Source organism: Delphinapterus leucas, chromosome 9 (genome assembly GCF_059928025.1).
Source record: "Delphinapterus leucas isolate spDelLeu-1000000601 "Yukka" chromosome 9, BTC_Dleu_Yukka2, whole genome shotgun sequence".
Taxonomy (NCBI): Eukaryota; Metazoa; Chordata; class Mammalia; order Artiodactyla; family Monodontidae; genus Delphinapterus; species Delphinapterus leucas.
This window is the reverse complement of record NC_143137.1, coordinates 40,566,018-40,590,350: the sequence shown is the minus strand read 5'-3', so window position 1 is coordinate 40,590,350 and position 24,333 is coordinate 40,566,018. Positions and strand designations below refer to the sequence as shown.

At 40.6% G+C, this 24,333-nt stretch overlaps 1 protein-coding gene across 4 annotated transcripts in view; it reads right to left on the bottom strand.

Annotated features, from left to right (window-relative positions):
- The window catches only part of ELMO1 (engulfment and cell motility 1), a 548,606-nt gene that overhangs the window by 231,899 nt on the left and 292,374 nt on the right, over positions 1 to 24,333 (bottom strand). For 3 of the 4 annotated variants that reach the window (XM_022583104.3, XM_089917010.1, XM_022583084.2), the window contains one exon: positions 22,173 to 22,281. In XM_022583104.3, the coding sequence (XP_022438812.1) occupies positions 22,173 to 22,281 (109 nt within the window). Of the gene's footprint in view, positions 1 to 17,753; positions 17,945 to 22,172; positions 22,282 to 24,333 lie in introns of those variants that run through there. The other variant, XM_022583113.3, reaches the window with a different exon arrangement.

Here is a 24,333-nt window from a genome sequence, read left to right as displayed (position 1 = left end):
TGCCTCAGGGCCTTTGCACTGCTGTTCCCTCTTTCAAGAAAGGTCTTGACCAGATACTATGTTGGTCCATTCCCTCACTTCCTTCATATTTTTGATCAATGTCATCATCTCACTGAGGCAATGTCATGCATCCTCCCTTTTCTGTCTGATCTGTCTCTGTTGCATTTTTTACCATGTGACATACTTCTCCATTTGCTTACTGTTTGTTTTTCTCCAAGTAAAATATATGCTACTTAAGAGAAGGGATAGTATTCTGTTTTATTTTACTGCCACAGCCCCAGTGCTAAGACTCTAAGTGTATTTACTGAGCAAATGCTCATCCTGATGCCCTTTATAAAAACAAAAATCTGTAAACAATGTAAATATCTGCCAATAAGAGACCCACACTTTCAGAAAATAGGATACTATTTATATCTATATCTACAAGATGCCCATACATATGAAATGGAATACTGTTCAACCATTAGAAGTTTGCATAAACTGCAAATGAATACATTTACTAAAAGGAAAGAGGTCTGTTAACACCTTAAGTGAAAAGTATCAGATTACAAAGTAATATGCATAACATTAGCTCATTTTTATAAGGAAAATTTGTTAAAGTATATGCATTAAGGTAAACTCCTAATCCAAAACAAAAAATTTTTAAGTGATCAAAACAGTCAACTCCACGAGGCCTTAACTTTGAGGTTTCCTCTGATGACATTAATGACACAGAAGAACAGCAGGATTAGTTCTAACCTGGCCACGTTGGGATGGTGTGTGCACTTTGGTAGGATTCTATGGGCTCCAGTGCTAAGCAATTCCTCAAACCACTAAACAGCTAATAAAAGCCATAGAACCATTAGAGCTGTGCTTCTAGGAGTGGGGATAGATATGACTTGCAGAAATGTTAGGTAGCATTTGGATTTAGGGTTGTGTCTTCTTCCAAGTTTCAAGATTATTTAAACACTCCTGTTTCCAAATAAAGACGGGTGAGGCAGCTGCTCCAGCCCCATGACAGCCCCACCGCATCATGGCGTGAGGCAAAAGCCATCAAACCCAGCCGAGAGGATGACAAGGTGGGAAGAGACACGGTGAAATCAGCTAGGCAGGGAAGAATGAAGTGAGAGGAATGTTTTCTTGCCATTTCCTTTATCTTTTCTGGCAAAATTAAGGCTCAGTTCTTCTCAAAGGATGCTGCTGGCAATAAAGTTGATACTTCAAAGGAGGAAAACATTCAGAGAGGGAAAAGCATATTTAAACAAAAGTTTCTGTTCAAAAGGAGAGAGCAGTCGTATCTGCAAGTCTTCCGGTCCATGCTGGGAGGTTGCCTTACCACTAGCAGCCCCTCCTCACAAGGTCTTTGGGCATCTCTTTAATTCTCTGGCACAGAATCCACTAACCAATCTAGGTTATATACATGGCACTCGAGAACTGATGATGGCAAAGTTCTAATTAACCAATGCAGTGGTTAGGGTCACCTTATTGGGTTGATAAAAAGGGCTCTGCTTATTAACACAGCAGTTTGGGACCTGGCAGCCATCTGGGCAATAGCAGTGTTTTCACCAGAGGAAACTGAGGACATAGGAGATGAGATTTATCTAGAGCTGGTCAGTAGTGGATCTAGAACTAGATTCCAGGTCTTTTAGTGCCCAATCTAGAGCTCTTACCACCCCATAAAGATAACCGTTTAACCATGACCCAAATTAGCATGGGGGAGGGAGAGGGGGTTCAAAAGAGATTCCCAAACCTAGGAGAGGCCAGTCTGCCTGCCTCGGAATGCACTGGAGAGTTTATAAAACATGCTGATTTCAGGATTCCATTGCAGGAATTTACATTTCACAGAAGTTCCCCCAAGTGAATCTGATGCATGGCCAGGTTCAGGAATCACTGGCCTGGATTATGCAAGACAGAAGAGCAAAGAAACCAGCAGATTTCTATTAAAAAATGCAAGTCACTCTCCTTACTCTGTGAAAAAACAACATGGAAATATGCAATTATAAAGCTCAAAATAGCTTCTTTAGGAGAAAAAAAAAAGATTCACATTTCTAAAGACGCTCAGGCCACAGCTGCAATCTGTTCTTGTGGCCAAAACCCTTGGAAAGCCCAATTAAGGGAAGCCACATTGGGCTTGATTGCTGGGACCCAAAGCTCTGTCCTGCTCTCAGGAGACAGGGAATGGCCACACTCCAGACAGACACGCAGGCAGCTGGCACTGACCTTCAAGGAGCGAGCAGCTTGGCTCCCTAACCTACAGCTGCCATTCCATGGAGCCTGGCTCCCTTAGGGTCCTAGTGGCTGGACGCACCTGCTTGGGCAGGAGGCGTCTTGGGAGGAGCCGTTTACTGGCCTCTCACTAGAGTCCAAGCTCTGGACTGGTTAAAGTCTGCCCCGTTTCCCATAGCAAGGGGGTGGGTAGAAAAGAAGAAGCAAGCTGAGAACTGGAGACAGATGGGGAATATAATAAATTAGGAAGTCACACAGCTGTGTGTTCTGAAACATAGGATTGAAAATAGATAATTTTTTCCTCTCTGGGGAACATACTGTAGTGTTGATATTTTCTAATTCAAATTTGGACCCAGGAGGCCCTCTCATCAAATTAGCCCAGAAGGAGGAGGGGGAGGAGGGACGAAGAGGACCCCTTTTGCATGACTCGTTCTCACTTACTTTAGAAGAAAAAGGGATGCTGGTTTGAGAGGTTTTGGGGTAAAACACATACTGTTTGTTCATAAAAAAATTTAGTGATGTCTGCAAAACATTTTTGGAACTGACCCTGAAGCAAATAGAAAGCTACTCTTTTCATGTAGTAAATACTTATTAAATGCAGATTTGCGTAAAGCACCAGACCAGAGGCTAGGATGGAACATGAATTCACTCTGAGTCTAGTCCTCGAAGTGCTTACAGCCTGTAAGGAAGAGAGGATATTCTTTTAAAAATGAAAGCAGTGGTTGATAGTTTTGCACGGTAGTTATAAGTAAACAGCACAGCAGTATCCCATAATAGTTAACTGCATCTAATGTTTTGTGACCTCAGTCTACTTAACCTCTCCCGGAGTCCCAGTTCCTTCATTTGTAAATGGAGATACTTAAGGGTTAACAGAGTATTGACCTTATAGAATTGCCTGACAAATAGAAAGCATCTAATACATGGTAGTGGTCTTGTTTTTTTAAATAAATTCTTTCCACTCGTCTTTAAATCAACAGTGGTCTTTGATTGAAGTTCAGGTGCCCAGGGTTGGGAGATTCCACTGGCATCTATCTCCTAATCTACTGCAGCAACCAGGAAAATCTCTCCATTCAAAGGCCTCAGGTTAAGGATGAGATGTTTTAAAAGGCATCCTAGAGCTTTCTGTCCTTTGCTGCTCTCCCAACCAATGCGGACTCCCTGGGGGTCAATCCAACACTGTAGGAATTATGTTAAAGCCTGAAGATGTGTGTATGCTCCTGGGTTTTTGTTTGTTTGCTTTCGTTTTGCTCATGTACATTTTGGTTTTAAAAACCTTATTATTTAGCATTTCATCACCATTTCAGTGCAGTATGGCATCCTGATTCCGTTGTTTTAATTCCTTTCTTCTTCTGATCTATTTTGTTCCGCTTACCATCTACTTGAATCTTCCAGAATTCTGCTTATACTTTCCCTCTAATTTCATGCCTCTAATTTCACCCCTCCCAAATTAATATTCTACTTTTACAACATCCTAGGGCCTTTTAGCGCAAAACCTGCTGCGACACAATCCTACAATAAGTGCTAGGAAGTGTGATTAATGCTCAGGAGAAAAATAGCCTGTGGGTCCAAGCCCGGGGTTTGGAAGAGACAGACATCTGCAGAACTGGGGGAAGATGGTTTTCACCCTTCACATTTTTGGAATGAGACTAGTAACTTTAATACTAGACTGACTTCTCAGATGAGGAGTGAAGACAGCCTGCTTCATCTACTGGGATCACTTTACTTTTATGGGCTTTTTTTTTAAATGATGTTTCTGCTTATATGAGAAGCTGGATGTCCTGAAATCCATGGTTTTTCAGATCTATAACCACTGGATTTTAGGTAAGCCACATCCCCAGTGTTGTAGAAGAACAGAGGGGAGGTGATGAAACTTTCACCATATATACCCCTGACCTGCACCGAGGAGGTGACGAGTAGTAGTGAGCCTCTCTCAGACCTCCAGCGGCGAGGTGAGCAAATGTTCTGAGCTAGGCTCCCACCACTGCTTCCACGATGATGGCTTGTCCAGTGACACCCTAACCTTCCTCCCACAGCCATCCTAGGAACCCTCTTGCTAGGCAGGGCTCCTAGCACATTTTGCTCTCTCCAAGAGTCAACACGCCAGAGCTGGATCCAACTTAAAATCATTTTTTATTTAGTTATTTTGATTTTTTTCTTCAAATTATATTAAAATCTTTTTCCGCCATAAAACATATTTTTTTCATATTTTTCACATACCCCCTATTGTGAATGCGTGTATGTGTGTATGTGTAGAGAGAGAGAATGGTAAAGCAATTATGGCAAAATGTTAACACAACAGTAGGTGAACCAGAGTGAAAGATATATGAATGAATTGTTCACAAAAAAATGTCTTTAAGAAAGAAATATATTTTTATTTCCAGTCATTTTTCATTGCTCTTCTTTATCAGTTCTCCTTCCCAATTTTCACGTCCTTATTTTTCCAAATGAACTCTACCATCATTCTGTGAAGTTTCCATCCTAGATCCCATTGGTATTTTGGAACGACATATGAGCCTGCACATTGATTGGGGAATTTAGATCTTGATCAAAATATTAATGTTTTCCTCCCAGGAATAAAACATTTGCTTGTTTATTTATTTGAAACTTGTGCTGCATGTCTTAGTAAAGTCTTACAGTTTTCTTCACATTAGTCCAGGATGTTTTCCATTAGGATTATTCCAAAAGCAGTTTACATTTTTATTGCCACTGCTAGAAGAACTCTTTTTATCCATTTTATAATTAACTAATTACTGCTGACATATGGAAATGCTACTAAGTTTTGTTTACCCACTATATAGCTACTCTTCTAAATTACATTCATCCTAACAGCTTTTCCTTTGTTTCTTCAGGGATTTCTAGAAAGTTTTATTGTCTCTAATTTAAAATACTTTGTTTCTATCAATGTGCTGCCTAGTGAATATCAGCGTCCTTTGCATCCTACTCTAGTTCCAATTTTTAATGGCAAAGCTGTTTTGTTTTTACCATTTTAAGTATCATGTTGGCTTGTTGCTTTATAGTAGTTTAAAAAATGATGTTAAGAATATATCCTATTCCATCTTTAAAAAATGGTAATAAATGTTATCAAATACTATTTTGGATTAATTGAAATTAGCATTTCAGTTTTCATATAGAGTTTATTCAAGTGAGATGGGCAGTGATCTGTTTCCTGTTACTGAACTTCTTTTGCTTCCTTGGCACAAACAAACCTTTGAGCCAAATTCAAGGTCCATTGCTAGTTAATACAAAGGTCTTTACAACATACTTGCAAACCTTCATAATCCATTTTTTCAGTTTTATTTTTTTAATTGCCTTTGTTTTCACCATTTATTTATTTTTAAATTATCTTTACGCTTTGCTATAAACCACCTCAACTTGTAGGGGAAACAGGGCCACAAATTAAAGGAAAAAAAAAAAAAACCTCTTTATGCAGTAGAAAGTACAACAGAAGAGACACAGATAAGGTGCTACAGGGGTTTAGAGGAGGATGCTGTCGGGGTCAGGGGAGGAAACAGGCCTGTCACCCAAATGCGATGTTTAAGATGAAACTGGAGGAAAAGTATTTCTACAAAAGGTAGAAGAAGACAACAGGCAACTGTGTTCTTTCAACATGTCTGCATCTCTCTTCATCATGACACTGGGCAAATGTACCAGTCTCCCCGCTCAATCTATAACCTAAGAAATAACAGGAATGGATACTGATTGTTTCCAGCTATATATCTTTCCAGAAATAACGTAAAAAGGAGCAAGTCCTAAAAAAGGCTAAGGTAAATATACATTATTTTCATCCATTAATAACTGAGATATGCTTGATACATCCTTTCAAACTGCCAAGCTTGTGTAATTTCTCTCAGCAGTCATTTCCGATGGAGACAAGCGTCACACTGATTCAGAAGGCTCTACAAGGACTGCTTCGGAATCACCAACAAACCGCCACAGAGCTTGAGATTCTTACAACGGCCCCTAAATGCACAGAAAGCGTTGGCTCTGCTATATTGGTTGGGATACATGTCAGGGTCCCTGAATCTGTGCATATTTGAGATAATACTGCTTCCTTCAAGTAGAGAGCGTTTGACAGTTAACAAAACAACTTAACAACAAAACAATTCTCAGTTGAGGAGGAGGAGGATAACGATAATTTTCCCATGTTACAAAGGGGAAACTAAGGAGCCAGACAGCTAGCCATCTGGACAAAAGACAAAACAGTTATGCCTATTACCCAGGGCTTCTGATTCTGAATCCAAGAATCAGTCCCTCTGTTTTATGGTACTACTATTATAAATCCTGATAACAGATTTATAACTATTCTAAACAACCACTCTGGAGTGACTTTTAAACTCTCTCCTATGACATTTTAAACTGGGGCCAAAAGTGCCCAGATTAACTGGCACTTTCTAAATCCGGGCTCAGGCCTTGAATATTTTTTGCTTGCTTGTTGCTCTTACATTAAACTTAAGGTTGAAGTAGAGTAAGAAAGCAGAAGTAGAATATAAACATTTATGCAATAGAAGTGAAGAAAATGACAGCAAAGATCAATAAAACTAAAAGCTGGTTCTCTGAGAAGATAAACGAAATTCATAAACCCTTAGCCAGACTCATCAAGAAAAAAAGGGAGAGCACGCAAATCAATAAAATTAGAAATGAAAAAGGAGAAATCACAACTGACACCGCAGAAATACAAAGGATTATAAGAGACTACTACAAACAACTATATGCCAATAAAGTGGACAACCACGAAGAAATGGACAAATTCTTGGAAAGGTACAATTTTCCAAGACTGAAGGAGGAAGGATTAGAAAATATAAACAGACCTATCACAAGTAATGAAATTGAAACTGTAATTAAAAATCTTCCAACAAACAAAGTCCAGGACCAGATGGCTTCACAGGTGAATTCTATCAAACATTTAGAGAAGAGCTAACACCAATCCTTCTCAAACTCTTCCAAAACATTGCAGAGGGAGGAACACTCCCAAATTCATTCCATGAAGCCACCATCACCCTGATACCAAAACCAGACAAAGATATCACACACACACAAAAATTATAGAGCAATATCACTGATGAACATAGATGCAAATATCCTGAACAAAATACTAGCAAACAGAATCCAACAACATACTAAAAGGATCACACACCATGATCAAGTGGAATTTATCCCAGTGATGTAAGAATTCTTCAGTATACTCAAACCAATCAATGTGATACACCATATTAACAAATTAAGGAATAAAAACCATATGATCATCTCAATAGATGCAGAAAAAGCTTTTGACAAAATTCAACACCCATTTAGGATAAAAAGTCTCCAGAAAATGGGCATAGAAGGAAATGACTGCAACAGAATAAAGGCCATATATGACAAACCCACAGCAAACAACATACTCAATGGTGAAAAACTGAAAGGATTTCCACTAAGATCAGGAACAAGACAAGGTTGTCCACTCTCGCTACTCCTTTCCAACATAGTTTTGGAAGTCCTAGCCATAGCAATCAGAGAATAAGAAGAAATAAAAGGAATACAAATTGGAAAAGAAGAAGTAAAACTGTCACTGTTTGCAGATGACATGATACTGTACATAGAAAATCCTAAAGATGCCACCAGAAAACTACTAGAACTAATCAGTGAATTTGGTAAGGTTGCAAGATACAAAACTAATGCACAAAAATCTCTTGCATTCCTATACACTAACAATGAAAAATCAGAAAGAGAAATTAAGGAACAAATCCCATTTACCATCGCAAGAAAAATAATAAAATACCTAGGAATAAACCTACCTAAGGAGGCAAAATAATTGTACTCAGAAAACTATAAAACACTGATGAAAGAAATCAAAGATGACACAAACATATGGAGAGATATACCATGTTCTTGGATTGGAAGAATCAATATAGTGAAAATGACTATACTACCCAAAGCAATCTACAGATTCAATGCAATCCCTATCAAACTACCAATGGCATTCTTCACTTAATTAGAACAAAAAATTTTACTATTTGTATGGAAACACAAAAGCCCCCAAATAGCCAAAGCGATCTTGAGAAAGAAAAATGGAGCTGGAGGAATCTGGCTCCCCGACTTCAAACTATATTACAAAGCTACAGTAATCAAGACAGTATGGTACTGGCACGAAAACAGAAATATAGCTCAATGGTACAGGATAGAAAGGCCAGAGATAAACCCATGCACATATGGTCACCTAACTTACGACAAAGGAGGCAAAAACATACAATGGAGAAAAGACAGTCTCTTCAATAAGTGGTGCTGGGAAAACTGGAAAGCTACTTGTAAAAGAATGAAATTAGAACACTCCCTAACACCATACACAAAATTAAACTCAAAATGGATTAAAGACCTAAATGTAAGGCCAGACACTATAAAACTCTTAGAGGAAAACATAGGCAGAACACTCTATGACGTAAATCACAGCAAGATCCTTTTTGACCCACCTCCTAGAGAAATGGTAATAAAAATAAAGAAATGGGACCTAATGAAACTTAAAGCTTTTGCACAGCAAAGGAAACCATAAACAAGACGAAATGACAACCCTCAGAATGGGTGAAAATATTTGCAAACGAATCAACGGACAAAGGATTAACCTCCAAAATATACAAACAGCTCATGGAGCTCAATATCAAAAAAACAAACAATTCAGTTAAAAAATGGGTGGAAGACCTAAATAGACATTTCACCAGAGAAGACATACAGATGGCCAAGAGGCACATGAAAAGATGCTCAACATCACTAATTATTAGAGAAATGCAAATCAAAACTACAATGAGGTATCACCTCACATCGGTCATAAAGGCCATTATCAAAAAATCTGGGGGGCTTCCCTGGTGGCGCAGTGGTTGAGGGTCCGCCTGCCGATGCAGGGGACACGGGTTCGTGCCCCAGTCTGGGAGGATCCCACGTGCCATGGAGTGGCTGGGCCCGTGAGCCATGGCCACTGGACCTGCACATCTGGAGCCTGTGCTCCACAGTGGGAAAGGCCACAGCAGTGAGGGGCCCGAGTACCACAAAAAAAATAAATAAATAAAAAATAAAATCTGGAAACAATAAATGCTGGAGAGGGTGTGGAGAAAAGGGAACCCTCCTGCACTGTTGGTGGGAATGTAAATTGATGCAACCACTATGGAGAACAGTATGGATGTTCCTTAAAAAACTAAAAATAGAACTACCATATGACCCAGCAATCCCACTACTGGACATATACTGTGAGAAAGCCATAATTCAAAAAGAGACATGTACCACAGTGTTCACTGCAGCACTATTTACAATAGCCAGGACGTGGAAGCAACCTAAATGTGTGTGTGTGGCGGGGGCGGGGGGCGGGGTATGTGGCCTAAATGTCCATCGACAGATGAATGGATAGAGCAGATGTGGCACATATATACAATGGAATATTACTCAGAAAGAAACAAAATTGAGTTATTTGTAGTGAGGTGGATGGACCTAGAGTCTGTCATACAGAGTGAAGTAAGTCAGAAAAGAAAAACAAATACTGTATGGTAGCACATATATATATATGGATTCTTAAAAAAAAAAAAAAGGTACTGATGAACCTAGTGGCAGGGCAGGAATAAAGATGTAGACATAGAGAATGGACTTGAACAGGGGGTTGGGGGGGAGGAGCGGGAAGCTGGGGCGAAGTGAGAGTAGCATGGACATATATACACTACCGAATGTAAAATAGTTAGCTAGTGGGAAGCAGCCGCATAGCACAGGGATATTTGCTTTGCTATGACCTAGAGAGGCGGGATAGTGAGGGTGGGAGGGAGACGCAAGAGGGAGGGGATACGGGGATATATGTATGCATATGGCTGATTCACTCTGTTGTACAACAGAAGCTAACACAGTATTGTGAAGCAATTATACTCCAATAAAGATCTATTAAAAAAAAAAAGTCAAGATCTGAGAGGCTTCAACTTTCCATGGAGCATAGGTACAAGCTAGTATTATGAGGAAAAAATGTCCTTAAGAGGTTTAATTGTTAAAAGCTAATTTTCTTGAGTTTTCTTTAGCCAGGATGTTCTAAGAATGAAAGTGATGGATGGTACTTCTCAAAGTATGAAAACATCAATGTCCCAGAGTTAAGTGTCTATTCTAATTGCTGTGCACTCCAAAGAGTCCTTCAGATTGCTCACCTGTGTTATTTTTACTTGCTAAAGCAGAGGTGTCTGGGTGATGAATTATACAAGGTGCTTTCACTCAGCACCACTGGTGTGTTATAATAAATACTTCCACTGAAAGACAAAGTAAGGAAATGCCGAACATTTTCATAGTGTGTGATATAGATTTCATTCTTGTTTTTTTAAAGACAAGTAGTTACTAAATTTTAATCTAATTATGTATGGTCATACAGGTGAAGTTGGCAAAATTGTTTCAGAGAAATATGAAGGCTTCAATCACAAATGTATGTCCATTCTGCCCTTCAGAACACACCTGAGAATAACCCACACACAAAAGCATAATTGAGGACGTGGAAATATCCATTTGCTAAAAGGAAAGTAAGGTAGTGGAGCCCTAGTAGCGTAGTGATGAAAAATGAAATACGTTATAATCAAACTTCAATTTCCATTTTTCTGCAACCTTTGATACTGCTGCTTAAAAAAATACACTGCATTTCCCCAACTCCCAATAAAAGCAAAATGACAGAGGGCTATAATCTGACTTCAATTTCTTATGGTTTTTTGCAGCAGTAAGGAAACTGCAGAAAATACTCTTCTGAGTAAAGGGACAGAATTAAGGGTTTCAAGTAGTTTTTCCTTATCTTAACAGAACCCCAATTTTCTTCAGCTACCTACCATCCTATGGCCACTCAAGGAAGGCTGGTTTCAATCTTGGGAGAAGCAAATGACTGGTCTGACCCTCAGAAGGTTCCAGTCCCCTCTCAATGACTGAGTTAGGCACAGGCACAGGCCATAGTGTTAGTCAGTGATAACGAGAGAAAGTTTGCTGAAGGGCTTTTGGGTCTACGGCCATACCACCCTAATGCGTCCTACTTCGTCTGAGGGCTTTTGGAAACATTTTCACACACCTAAAAGAGACTCACTGGAAGAGAAAGCCTCTTGTTCACCTGGACCCTGTGATGGTAGCCACCATTTTGTTACCAGCAATGAGGACAAATTTGGTACACTAAGAATGGCAGAACCAAAAGATGGAAAGAACTTGGGTCCTTGGTGACACCACTGAACAGATAACCCCAGGACCTACTCAACTGTGAAATTGTGACACTCAATAAATGTTCTTCTTACATTGACCATTTTGAGCTGGGATTTTGATTACTTGAAGCTGAAAGCCTCCTAACGGACTCCCAGTTGATTATTATTAGGTCAGGGCTAGAGTAAGGTAAGCTTGTCCCTGGTCCTGGTCCTGCACATTATCATACTTGCAAGTTCTTGTCACACCCAGAAAATGTAATCCAATTTTAGAATTTTATGCCCAGGACTGGAACATTCCTTTTTGTCATTAAAATTCTTCTATTGGTTCCCACTGCCTGGTGAAATCCAAACTCCTCTGCACCGCAAATCCTTCTATCTTGACTCTTGCCTCTTCTTCCAGCATCTCCTCCATTTTCCTGTTCCCTTGAGCCTTCTGCTTTAGCCACACTAAAGTACCATCCCTCAGTACCTGCAGGGGATTGGTTCCAGGACTGGCTGAATCCAAAGACGCAGAACACGGAGATACGAAGGGTGGACTGTAGAATTCTCTGAACCTCTGGGTTACTTTCACCTACAGTTCTCCCTGCCCAGAATTTTCAACAGCTGCTACCCACCATACACACACAAGGGCCTGCCTGGTTATTCTTCTCTTCATCTTTGTGACTCCACACACTCAAATATCTCTTCTTGGAACATGTCACATCGCTTCCTCAGCCCACCTGGCTCCCCATGAACAAAAAAACCTGAACACTGCCTCTTAGTGACATTAACATAATTTAAATGTAACTTACAAATAGTAAGATGTTTTATAATTATTTGTTTATGTGAAAGACTCTCCAGTCAGCATGTGAACTGCCTGAGGATGGAGTGTGTCCTCTAAGTCCTTGTCAGCAGGGATTAGATCCTGACTCATAGAGGAGGAGTCCTAGGTTTTTTTGTTTTGTTTTGTTTTTTTGCGGTACACGGGCCTCTCACTGTTGTGGCCTCTCCCGTTGCGGAGCACAGGCTCCGGATGCGCAGGCTCAGCGGCCATGGCTCACGGGCCCAGCCGCTCTGCGGCATGTGGGATCCTCCCGGACCGGGGCACGAACCTGTGTCCCCTGCATGGGCAGGAGGACTCTCAACCACTGCGCCACCAGGGAAGCCCGAGTCCTAGTTATTGAATGAATGAGTGAGAGACAAAAAGAAATATCCTAGTTCTGACTATAACTGGAATGTAACTGAATGAGGTGTTACATACTCAAAAGATAAGTAATTAACTTATTTATATCAGAAATCAAGTTTTCATTACCTCCCTCAATGATTTATTATTGCTTTGGAGACAGTACTACAATAACAAAAACAACAGTAACATTTTTAGCTCCTATTAGGAGCAGGGTTTCTTCATGAGGACTTCATAGCTGTAACGAGTCTATCGATTTACCTGTGTTACGCCTCCCTTCTTCGGTAAGGAAACCGCTTCCTGCTTCCCCCGACCCTCACTCACCCCACACTCATAAGCATACCTCTTCTTTTGGTTTTGGTTTGTTTTTTGTTTTTTTTGCGGTATGCGGGCCTCTCACTGTTGCGGCCTCTCCCGTTGCGGATCACAGGCTCCGGATGCGCAGGCTCAGCGGCCATGGCTCATGGGCCCAGCCGCTCCGTGGCATGTGGCATCTTCCCAGACCGGGGCACGAACCCGTGTTCCCTGCATCGGCAGGCGGACTCTCAACCACTGCGCCACCAGGGAAGCCCCATACCTCTTCTTTTGAAAACTTGCTCCTCTACTTAATCTTGTTCTTCTAAGTGGGGCTGACAATTCTACAACACAGGACATGGGGATATGCGACTACATCCAGGTCAACAGTATTCTTTGTAATTTTTAAAATTGAAACTAAGAACACAAGTGCCTTGCTCTCAAACGAGCCTCACGAAGAAAGCAGGTTAAAAGAAAAAATTTAGTCATAATATAGAGAGTGAAGAAACAAGGGACGCTGTTCCAGGTCCTGGTTCCAGCTGTCACTTAAACCAGGGCACTCTCCCTCCCTCGCTTAACCTGCAGTTTCTTTCTAGAAAGTAAGATCCTACCACTTGCCAAAAAACGATCCCTCTTCCAACTAAAGCAACATCCATTATCTCATTTAACCCTCTCAGCAAATAGGTGCGGCCGATATTATCTTTATTTTATGGATAAGGAACCAGAAGCTCAGAACAGAGAAGAAGCATGCCCAAGGCGCCTGATAAACAGCTGAGCTGTGATTCAAATGGGTCATTCAGATGCCAAAATGCAAGCACTCGACTTCCCTGCCTCTTTCTGCACCCTTCTTTGGGCAACCTGAACACCAATTTGAGCTCAATGACCCTAGACAATATGCAGTAAGTACAAGGCTTCTCTTCATTAATAAACATAGATGCTATTGATCTTAACTCCTGGGGGTGTTACGGACTTCAACTAAACAACCTTGATAAAGCGCTCTGAGTACATAAGCAGGCGTCGTTTTCCAGACCACACCACTAAACATCTGCCTTTTCCGATATGCCAATAATTGCGATGCAGAAACGGCACTTTTTAAAAAGCAATCTAAAAGGGAAAAACCTGTGCATAACTATTTGGTGTCAGTAATTTAACTGAACATTATATGTTTGCTTTAGACACCAAAATATAACAGGTATTTCAGAAGTGGGTTTCCTCAAAAGACCTTAAGTTAAATCAAAAGACAAAACATTTCTAGAAAACTGAATCTTTCCACTTCTGTAGAAAAATCAGTTAGAACTTTAGTTGGGTACTTCTTTGGTCTCAGTACTTCCTTACAGATGTAATGTTGACCATGATGTGCCAGGTCAATCATTAACATGAACCTGAGAAAAACCATGAATTTAGGAATTGAGAAAAGCAAACACACACAAACCAAAGGAAGATGGATCTGCGTGTGAACCTAATTTTCCTCAGAAGAAAAACAGATATCTCCTCCAACATAAGGGTTCACTCAGATTTACTTCTCCTATTAGTAACTTATTTAATATGGCAATGAACAAAAGGCAATCCATTAAAAAGCAATTTTCCTCTTACTACAGGGTGTTTTATAATTTGATGTCTAGCACTCAATCAGAATATAGCAATCCTGGGCTTCCCTGGTGGCGCAGTGGTTCAGAGTCTGCCTGCCGATGCAGGAGACATGGGTTCGCGCCCCATTCCGGGAAGATCCCGCATGCCGCGGAGCAGCTGGGCCCGTGAGCCATGGCCGCTGAGCCTGCGCATCCGGAGCCTGTGCTCCACAACGGGAGAGGACACAACAGTGAGAGGCCCGTGTACCAAAAAAAAAAAAAAGAATGTAGCAATCCTTTAATATTTTATGAGCAGAAAGCAACTAATTTGGGCATTTCTGAATCTGTAGATTTCAGAAATGTGGGAGTCTTTGGTAGGCCTTGCAAAATGTCAAGAATGGCCTTTGCAGTCAGTAGAGGGCGAACACAGGTCAACCTGAAATCTCAAACTATCAAAATATTGGAAAAAATATGCTTTACAACAGATAATGGGTAGATAGATAGATAGATAATATATAAATATATATATAATATTTATACACACATTTATAACCAATAGGAAAAAATATCAGTCTCACCTCATTCTTACACTTTCCCAGATGCAAGACTGACTCTTGGGGCCAGAGACTGTATCTGGTTCACCTTTGCACCTGCAGTGTCCAGTATAATCCCTGGTACATTGTAAGTAATCTGTAAATTTTTATTAAACAAATGAATAAATGCATTTGTCATCTTAGATGAAGGAAGCCTGTCATGAGTATGTCAGGTCCCAGCTGTCCAAGCCCAACCTCACTGCAGAGACCAGACCTGACCAGATGCTAAGCAAACTGTGGCAGAATGTTGAAATCCTTCTCTGCAACAGAAGGTTCTCACCTTCTGGAATAATATATAGTGCAAGAACAGCATCTGGGGCACCTCCAGAGATCCCAAAGGTATTTGCTTTCATCCCCACTCTGTTACCTCAGCCCATGCGAATGGGATTCTATCCTGGCTCCTGGCTTGACTACCACGTCTTGAAAAGTCTGGGAAGGCTGCTCTACACCAGCTAGAGGTCAGCTCCTACTCTGTACCAGTTCCCTCCCCCAAAGCACAGAGTGACGTCCACCTGAGCAGCACTGTCTGCTCAGACTCCTGCCACCAAGGTTCCCATCTGCCCACCAGATGGGGCCCCACTGACAAGGAGGAGAGTCCAGATCAGATCCACGTTTACCTTGCCCACACACAGCCTGAAATTTGGCTATCTTGTCCAAGTTAGTTTCCCTAGGTTGAATACTATCTGTTCCCAGGATACTCCTCTCACGCCTACCACTGCAGTTTCAGCCACCAACGTTACTTGTGATACAGACAAAACGAATGCAACTACTCAAATCATCACCTCAAACCCTACCAATCTATTTCTGGGGAAATGTAGGAATATAAGTGCACAATGAGATTTATGATTGCATTACCCAAGGACACAAAAGTCATAAGTGGCAGAGATGGAACCAAGCTGCCCCTTGTCCCCAGTATTCTCCTTCTAGTTCACCATATCTCTGTTCTGTGCTAACTTTTAACATGTCCGTTAGGCAAAGGAGAAGAGGAGAAAGCTGGGTATGGCAGTCAAAGCACAGAAGAGTATACCTTCTACTGCCATCAGGATGAGAGCTAATAGCCAAAGCAGGCCATTGGGGAAGATGAAAATGAAAGCAGGGTAAGAAAGGGACATTGCAGGGCAATAACCTGGACACAAGAAGTACCAGCCAAGCAGAGCATGATTCTGCTTCTTCTCCAGTTTCTCAAAATCTTGGATGGTCTTGCAGTGCTTTTAAGCAAGTGACTTTCTACAGTTTCCCCCATCAAATTGAAATGAATGCAAAATACGCATGGTTATCAGACTGAGGAATTCAGGAGAATTTGTTTGATTCAGGACTTGAATCCTTCAGTGGAATACACAGTAAGCTACAGAGCGGACGTAAATCTCCACAAGTTAGTCGAATGAGGAGTAGGAAGAATAACTCACTTCAAGCACCCAGATAAACTGAAATGTTAACACTGGTGATAAGTGAACCCGAGAACAGAAATCTCTCAGGTCAGGCTGCTACTCTTAATGCAAAAATGCCCTAATTTGGGCTCACTAGTAACAAACTTCCATGGCAGTTCAACGTCCACTTCAACTTCTTTCCCCCACACCCCTACATGGGAGGATGATAACATCTTGGTCAAACAACTCAAACTCTTAGCTTCGTCCTTATTAAGTTTTAAATTTTTAAATTTACCTCAGCAGTGTGTGTAGTCAGTTCTACACTGTAAATAAAACATAACCCCCTTTTCAATTTAATCTTTAGATTCTTTCCCATTAATCATTTCAGACCATTATTTTAAGCTCTCAAGCAGGTGACTAAATATTTACGCTTTCACAATAATAGCAAACACTTGACATTTCTCTGGTATAAACAGCCTTCTCTGGTGCCCATGTTATTAAGCCTACAAGGAAAGATTTATCTGTGTGTCAGCTCTATAGCTGGTGGAGGGAATGGAATTTACCCACTATAGGAAGACTCAATGCTGACAATGATTTCAGGCCAGATTAAATCATATTTGCCTTAACAAGTTAAAGCCAAATTATGCCAGTGAGCAAAAGGCAAGAAAATTATCATGCTCTCTATTTCTAGGTATCCTCCCCTAAATTTTATAATATAAGGAAGAAAAAGAGCAATAAGCATATTTCTGACCACATTTTTCATGATCATCTACCCATTTCCTTCAATAATTCCTTCTTTCATAGAGAAAGCATTCTAAACAAGTAAAATACTGGAAGCAAGAGGATTTCATTAAGGTATGCAATTGTTCTTTACATAAAAAAGATGTTTCAAAAAAAAGAAAAAAGATTCAGCTTTATCGGAACCAAGATGGCAGAGTAGAAGGACGTGCTCTCACTCCCTCTTGCGAGAACACCAGAATCACAACTAGTTGCTGGACAGTCATTGACGGAAGACACTGGAACTCACCAAAAAGATACCCCACATCCAAAGACAAAGGAGACGCCACAATGAGACGGCAGGAGGGGCGCAATCACAGTAAAATCAAATCCCATAACTGCTGGGTGGGTGACTCGCAGACTGGAGAACACTTATACCACAGAAATCCACCCACTGGAGTGAAGGCTCTGAGCGCCACGTCAGGCTTTCCAACCTGGGGTTCTGGCAACAGGAGGAGGAATTCCTAGAGAATCAGACTTTGAAGCCTAGTGGGATTTGATTGTAGGACTTCGACAGGACTGGGGGAAACAGAGACTCCACTCTTGGAGGGCACACACAAAGTAGTGTGTGCATTGGGACCCAGGGGAAGGAGCAGTGACCCCAGGGGAGACTGATGAAGACCTACCTGCTAGTGTTTGAAGGCCTCCGGCAGAGGTGGGGGGTGGCAGTGGCTCACCCTGAGGACAAGGATATGGGCAGCAGAAGTTCTGGGAAGTACTCCTTGGCGTGGGGCTTCCCAGATCCGCCATTAGCCCCACCAAAGAGCCCAGGTAGGCTCCAGTGTTGGGCTGCCTCAGGCCAAACAACCAACAGGGAGGGAACCCAGCCCCAACTATTAGCAGACAAGCGGATTAAAGTTTTACTGAGCTCTGCTCACCAGAGCAACAGTCAGCTTTACCCACCACCAGTCCCTCCCATCAGGAAACTTGCACAAGCCTCTTAGATAGCATCATCCACCAGAGGGCAAACAGCAGAAGCAAGAAGAACTACAATCCTGCAGCCTGTGGAACAAAAACCACATTCACAGAAAGACAGAGAAGATGAAAAGGCAGAGGGCTATGTACCAGATGAAGGAACAAGATAAAACCCAAGAAAAACAACTAAATGAAGTGGAGACAGGCAAACTTCCAGAAAAAGAATTCAGAATAATGATAGTGAAGATGATCCAGGGCCTCGGAAAAAGAATGGAGGCAGAGATCCAGAAGATGCAAGGAATGTTTAACAAAGACTTAGAAGACTTAAAGAACAAACAAACAGAGATGAACAATACAAATGACAATGAAAGCATGAGGATCCAAAACCTATGGAATGCAGCAAAAGCAGTTCTAAGAGGGAAGTTTATAGCTATACAAGCCTACATTAAGAAAGAAGAAAAATCTCAAATAAACAATCTAACTTTACACCTAAAGGAACTAGAGAAAGAAGAACAAACAAAACCCAGAGTTAGCAAAAGGAAAGAAATCATAAAGATCAGAGCAGAAATAAATGAAATAGAAACAAAGAAAACAATGCAAAGATCAATAAAACTAAAAGCTGGTTCTTTGAGAAGATAAACAAAATTGATAAACCATTAGCTAGACTCACCAAGAAAAAGAGGGAGAGGACACAAATCAATAAAATTAGAAATGAAAAAGGAGAAGTTACAACAGACACCGCAGAAATACAAAGCATCCTAAGACACTACTACAAGCAACTGTATGCCAATAAAAAGGACAATCTGGAAGAAATGGACAAATTCTTAGAAAGGTATAACCTTCCAAGACTGAACCAGGAAGAAGCAGAACATATGAACAGACCAATCACAAGTAATGAAATTGAAACTGTGATTAAAAATATTTCAACAAACAAAAGTCCAGGACCAGATGGCTTCACAGGTGAATTCTACGAAACATTTAGAGAAGATCTAACAACCATCCTTCTCAAACTCTTCGAAAAAACTGCGGAGGAAGGAACACTCCCAAACTCATTCTATGAGGCCACCATCACCCTGATAGCAAAACCAGACAAAGATACTACAAAAAAAGAAAATTACAGACCAATATTACTGATGAATATAGAGTAAAAATCCTCAACAAAATACTAGCAAACAGAATCCAACAACACATTAAAAGGATTATACACCATGAACAAGTGGGATTTATCCCAGGGATGCAAGGATTCTTCAATATACGCAAGTGAATCAATGTGATACACCATGTTAACAAATTGAAGAATAAAAACCATATGATCATCTCAATAGATGCAGAAAAAGCTTTTGACAAAATTCAACACCAATTTATGACAAAAACTCTCCAGAAAGTGGGCATACAGGGAACCTACCTCAACATAATAAAGGCCGTATATGACAAACCCACAGCAAACATCATTCTCAATGGTGAAAAACTGAAAGCATTTCCTCTAAGATCAGGAAAGGGACAAGGATATCCACTCTCACCATTATTCAACATAAGTTTTGGAAGCCCTAGCCACGGCAATCAGAGAAGAAAAAGAAAAGGAATACAAATTGGAAAATAATAGTAAAATTGTCACTGTTTGCAGATGACATGATACTATACATAGAGAATCCTAAAGATACCACCAGAAAACTACTAGAGCTAATCAATGAATTTGGTAAACTTGCAGGATACAAAATTAAGGCACAGAAATCTCCTATATTCATATACACTAATGATGAAAAATCTGAAAGAGAAATTATGGAAACACTCCCATTTACCATTGCAACAAAAAATAAAATACCTAGGAATAAACCTACCTAGGGAGACAAAAGACCTGTTTCTGAAAACTATAAGACACTGATGAAAGAAATTAAAGATGATACCAACAGATGGAGAGATATACCATGTTCTTGGATTGGAAGAATCAATATTGTGAAAATGACTATACTACCCAAAGCAATCTACGGATTCAATGCAATCCCTATCAAATTACCAATGGCATTTTTTACAGAACTAGAACAAAAAATCTTAAAATTTGTATGGAGACACAAAAGACCCTGAATAGCCAAAGAAGTATTGAGGGAAAAAAACAGAGCTGGAGGAATCAGGCTCCCTGACTTCAGACTACACTACAAAGCTACAGTAATCAAGACAATACGGTACTGGCACAAAAACAGAAACATAGATCAATGGAACAAGATAGAAAGCCCAGAGATAAACCCATGCACCTATGGTCAACTAATCTATGACAAAGGAGGCAACGATATACAATGGAGAAAAGACAGTCTCTTCAATAAGTGGTGCTGGGAAAACTGGATAGCTACATGTAAAAGAATGAAATTAGAACACTCCCTAACACCATACACAAAATTAAACTCAAAATGGATTTGAGACCTAAATGGAAGACCAGGCACTTTAAAACTCTTAGAGGAAAACATAGGAAGCACACTCTGACATAAATCACAGCAAGATCTTTTTTGATCCACCTCCTAGAGTAATGGAAATAAAAACAAAAATAAACAAATGGGACCTAATGAAACTGCAAAGCTTTTGCACAGCAAAGGAAACCATAAACAAGATGAAAAGACAACCCTCAGAATGGGAGAAAATATTTGCGAATGAATCAATGGACAAAGGATTAATCTCCAAAATATATAAACAGCTCATGCAGCTCCATATAAAAAAAACAAACAACCCAATCCAAAAATGGGCAGAAGATCTAAATAGACATTTCTTCAAAGAAGACACACAGATGGCCAAGAAGCACATGAAAAGAGCTCAACATCACTAATTATTAGAGAAATGCAAATCAAAACTACAATGAGGTATCATCTCACACCAGTTAGAATGGGCATCATCAGAAAATCTACAAACAAAAAATGCTGGAGAGGGTGTGGAGAAAAGGGAACACTCTTGCACTGTTGGTGGGAATGTAAATTGATTCAGCCACTATGGGGAACAGTATGGAGGTTCCTTAAAAAACTAAAAATAGAATTACCATATGATCCGCTACTGGGCATATATCCAGAGAAAACCATAATTCAAGAAGACACATGCACCCCAATGTTCATTGCAGCACTGTTTAGAACTGCCACGTCATGGAAGCAACCTAAATGCCCATCGACAGACAAATGGATAAAGAAGATGTGGTACATATATAGAATGGAATATTACTCAGCCATGAAAGGGAACGATATTGGGTCATTTGTTGAGACATGGATGGGTCCAGAGACTGTCATACAGAGTGAAGTAAGTCAGAAAGAGAAAAAAAATATCGTATATTTATGCATATACGTGGAACCTAGAAAAATGGTACAGATTAACCGGTTTGCAGCGCAGAAATTAAGACACAGATGTAGAGAACAAACGTATGGACACCAAGGGGGGAAAGTGGTGGGGCGGTGGGGGTGGGGGTGTGAAGAATTGGGAGATTGGGATTGACACGTATACACTGATGTGTATAAAACTGATGATTGCGGCTTCCCTGGTGGTGCAGTGGTTGAGAGTCCGCTTGCTGATGCAGGGGACACGGGTTCGTGACCCGGTCTGGGAAGATCCCACATGCCGCGGAGCGGCTAGGCCTGTGAGCCATGGTTACTGAGCTTGCGTGTCCGGAGCCTGTGCTCCGCAACGGGAGAGGCCACAACAGTGAGAGGCCCACATATCGCAAAAAAAAAAAAAAATTGATGACTAATAAGAATCTGCTGTATAAAAACATAAATAAAATAAAATTCAAAAAAAAAGAAAGAAAAGAAAGTGATCTACTGGTAGCGTAAAAACTGGAATTTTAAAAAAGAAATCCATAGATCTTTTTCCTAAACAGAGTAATATACACTCTTTTCTTAATATACACTCATTTTTATAATATTTGAAATTCAGTCACAATACCTGCACATTTTTCTATCCCTGTAGATTTTAATAACATTTATTCCCAGGGCAGACATGAAGAAATACATACACTGGAAACCTGAGCCAAAGAATGTTCGGTCCACGGGGATGCTCCTGCTTAGCTGTCAGCACCTTGGGAACCCTGCATGTAGGTCAGGGCACTACCCTGGAAGCTGGGTCTCTGCCAAGCCTCACACCCCGTGGGAAATATGTGTACTTACGCAGCTCGCCCACTTTCAAGATCTCACACAGCATCTTGGTCAGCTCTATGCTACTGCGGCCAAAGGGACATTCATGCTTATCTTCTCGGCTACTGTTCTCAAGCACAATCTGCAAGCAGGAAAGGGAACAGGTCAGAAAGGAAAGTCAGTTTGTAGAAAACATCAAAAATGTTGGCTCTACTATAAAGAGAAACAGATCCACTCCAGACCACCAAACTAGGGCTCTTGGGGGCAGAACAAAACTGTACTTTAAGTATATTCTCTGTAAAAGGATTGAAAACTCTGTTTTCCAAATCTCCTAAAACCATTTTCAACTCTGTAAGAGGATATTGCTCATTGGTTTCCACTTACACAGAGGTGCCCATGGAGAGTTTTTTAAAATGGCACAGTAAAGACTTTTTACTTAAGTGACAAAACCACTCTCTTTTTCTCCCAGTCGTATCTTCCCTTTCCTGGGAATAGCAACTCTCTTTCTATGACTTCAGCTCCTACATTTTTTTCCTTTTCTTAAATATTTTTTTCTATTTATGATAGGATATTGAATATAGTTCTCTGTGCTGTACAGTAGGACCTTGTTGTTTATCCATTCTATATATAGAAGCTTACATCTGCTAACCCCAACTTCCTACTCCATCCCTCCCCCAAACCCCTCCCCCTTGGCAAACACCAGTCTGCTCTCTATGTCTGTGATTCTGTTTCTGTTCCATAGATAAGTTCATTTGTGTCATATTTTAGATTCCACATGTAAGTGATATCATATGGTATTTGCCTTTGTCTTTCTGGCTTCACTTAGCTGATAATCTCTAGTTGCATCCATGTTGCTGCAAATGGCATTATTTTGTCCTTTTTTAATGGTTCAGCTCCTACGTTTAATCCCATATTTCCCACAGGAGTTTCCATGTTCTTACAAGATCTCTCCCTTGGCACTAGCTGACCAGACCACACCTAAGGGACATGTGACACAAACTGGACCAACCAGAGTCCTTCCCTGAGACTTATCACACAAAAAGGGGAAAACTGGCCCAACTACGCTGACAGTACCCACAAGGTATGAGTGTAGGAACTACCTGAAAGTGAATCTGCAAGAAAAAAAACAAAAAAAGAAAAAAGGAAAGCAAGCCAAAATGCAAGGGAAAACAGAGAGGAGAGGCACTGGTAGCCCTGACAGCGTTTGAGCGGCTGGTCCCACGTGTTCCTGGAGCAAAGCTACTTCCCTAACCTTACGGTTTATTTGCTAAACCCTTCCGCTAAAAATCCTTTGGGCCATTCAATAAATTCTCCTCTTTCCTTAAGCTAGTTTGAGATATTCCTACCATAACTAAGGGAGTCATTCTGCACATGTATTAAACAAAAGTAAAACAAAACAGGAAAACTCTATTTTAAAGTTACTAAACTTCAAAAATAAAGGGGAATTAGCCAATTGTTCTAAAATGCACAAAATTAAAAAAAAAAAGTTGCCAATCTTCAAATTCATACATTGACAAAAGGAATAATCAGCATATCCATCTCTGACACCACCTCCAACTTCCTCAATGGAGTTGTCTGGAATGTCCTCAAAAGCTACACCGCCCTGAGTAGGTGCATCCCAGCAGCATTTACAACAATGTTGTACATCAACTTACGTTGTTTTTCCCCCAGACTATGACCTCTCCGGTGGCAGAAATGATGTTTTATTCATTCAATCAACAGTAGTAAATGAGTACCTATTGTCTACCAGGAAGATGTCTAGGCCTATAAAGTGGAGAACAAGACCAGGGCTCTGACTTATCAGAGCATCCACGCTAATTGAGGGAAACAGATAAAACAAAAGAGGTAATTACAGTTTATGACAAGTACCATGAAAAAAAGTAGTTGAGGTGGCAAAGAATAACAGGGAAGACTTGGGGAGGAGAGTGTAGACAACTAGGTGACTATTGGGAATCAAAGGGTGAGAAAGAGCTTGCCATGTCAAGATCTGGGAGAAAGGCTATTTCAGGCAGAGATCAAGGACAGAGCCCCTGAGTTGAGTAAGATGTGTTTTGGACACAACCTCTGTACACTGCCTGGTCTACCATGTGGAGAGGTTTGGAATTGTACAGGGCAGTGTTCAGCTTCCAGGAGCTCAATAACAAAAAAACAAACAACCCAATCCAAAAATGGGCAGAAGACCTAAATAGACATT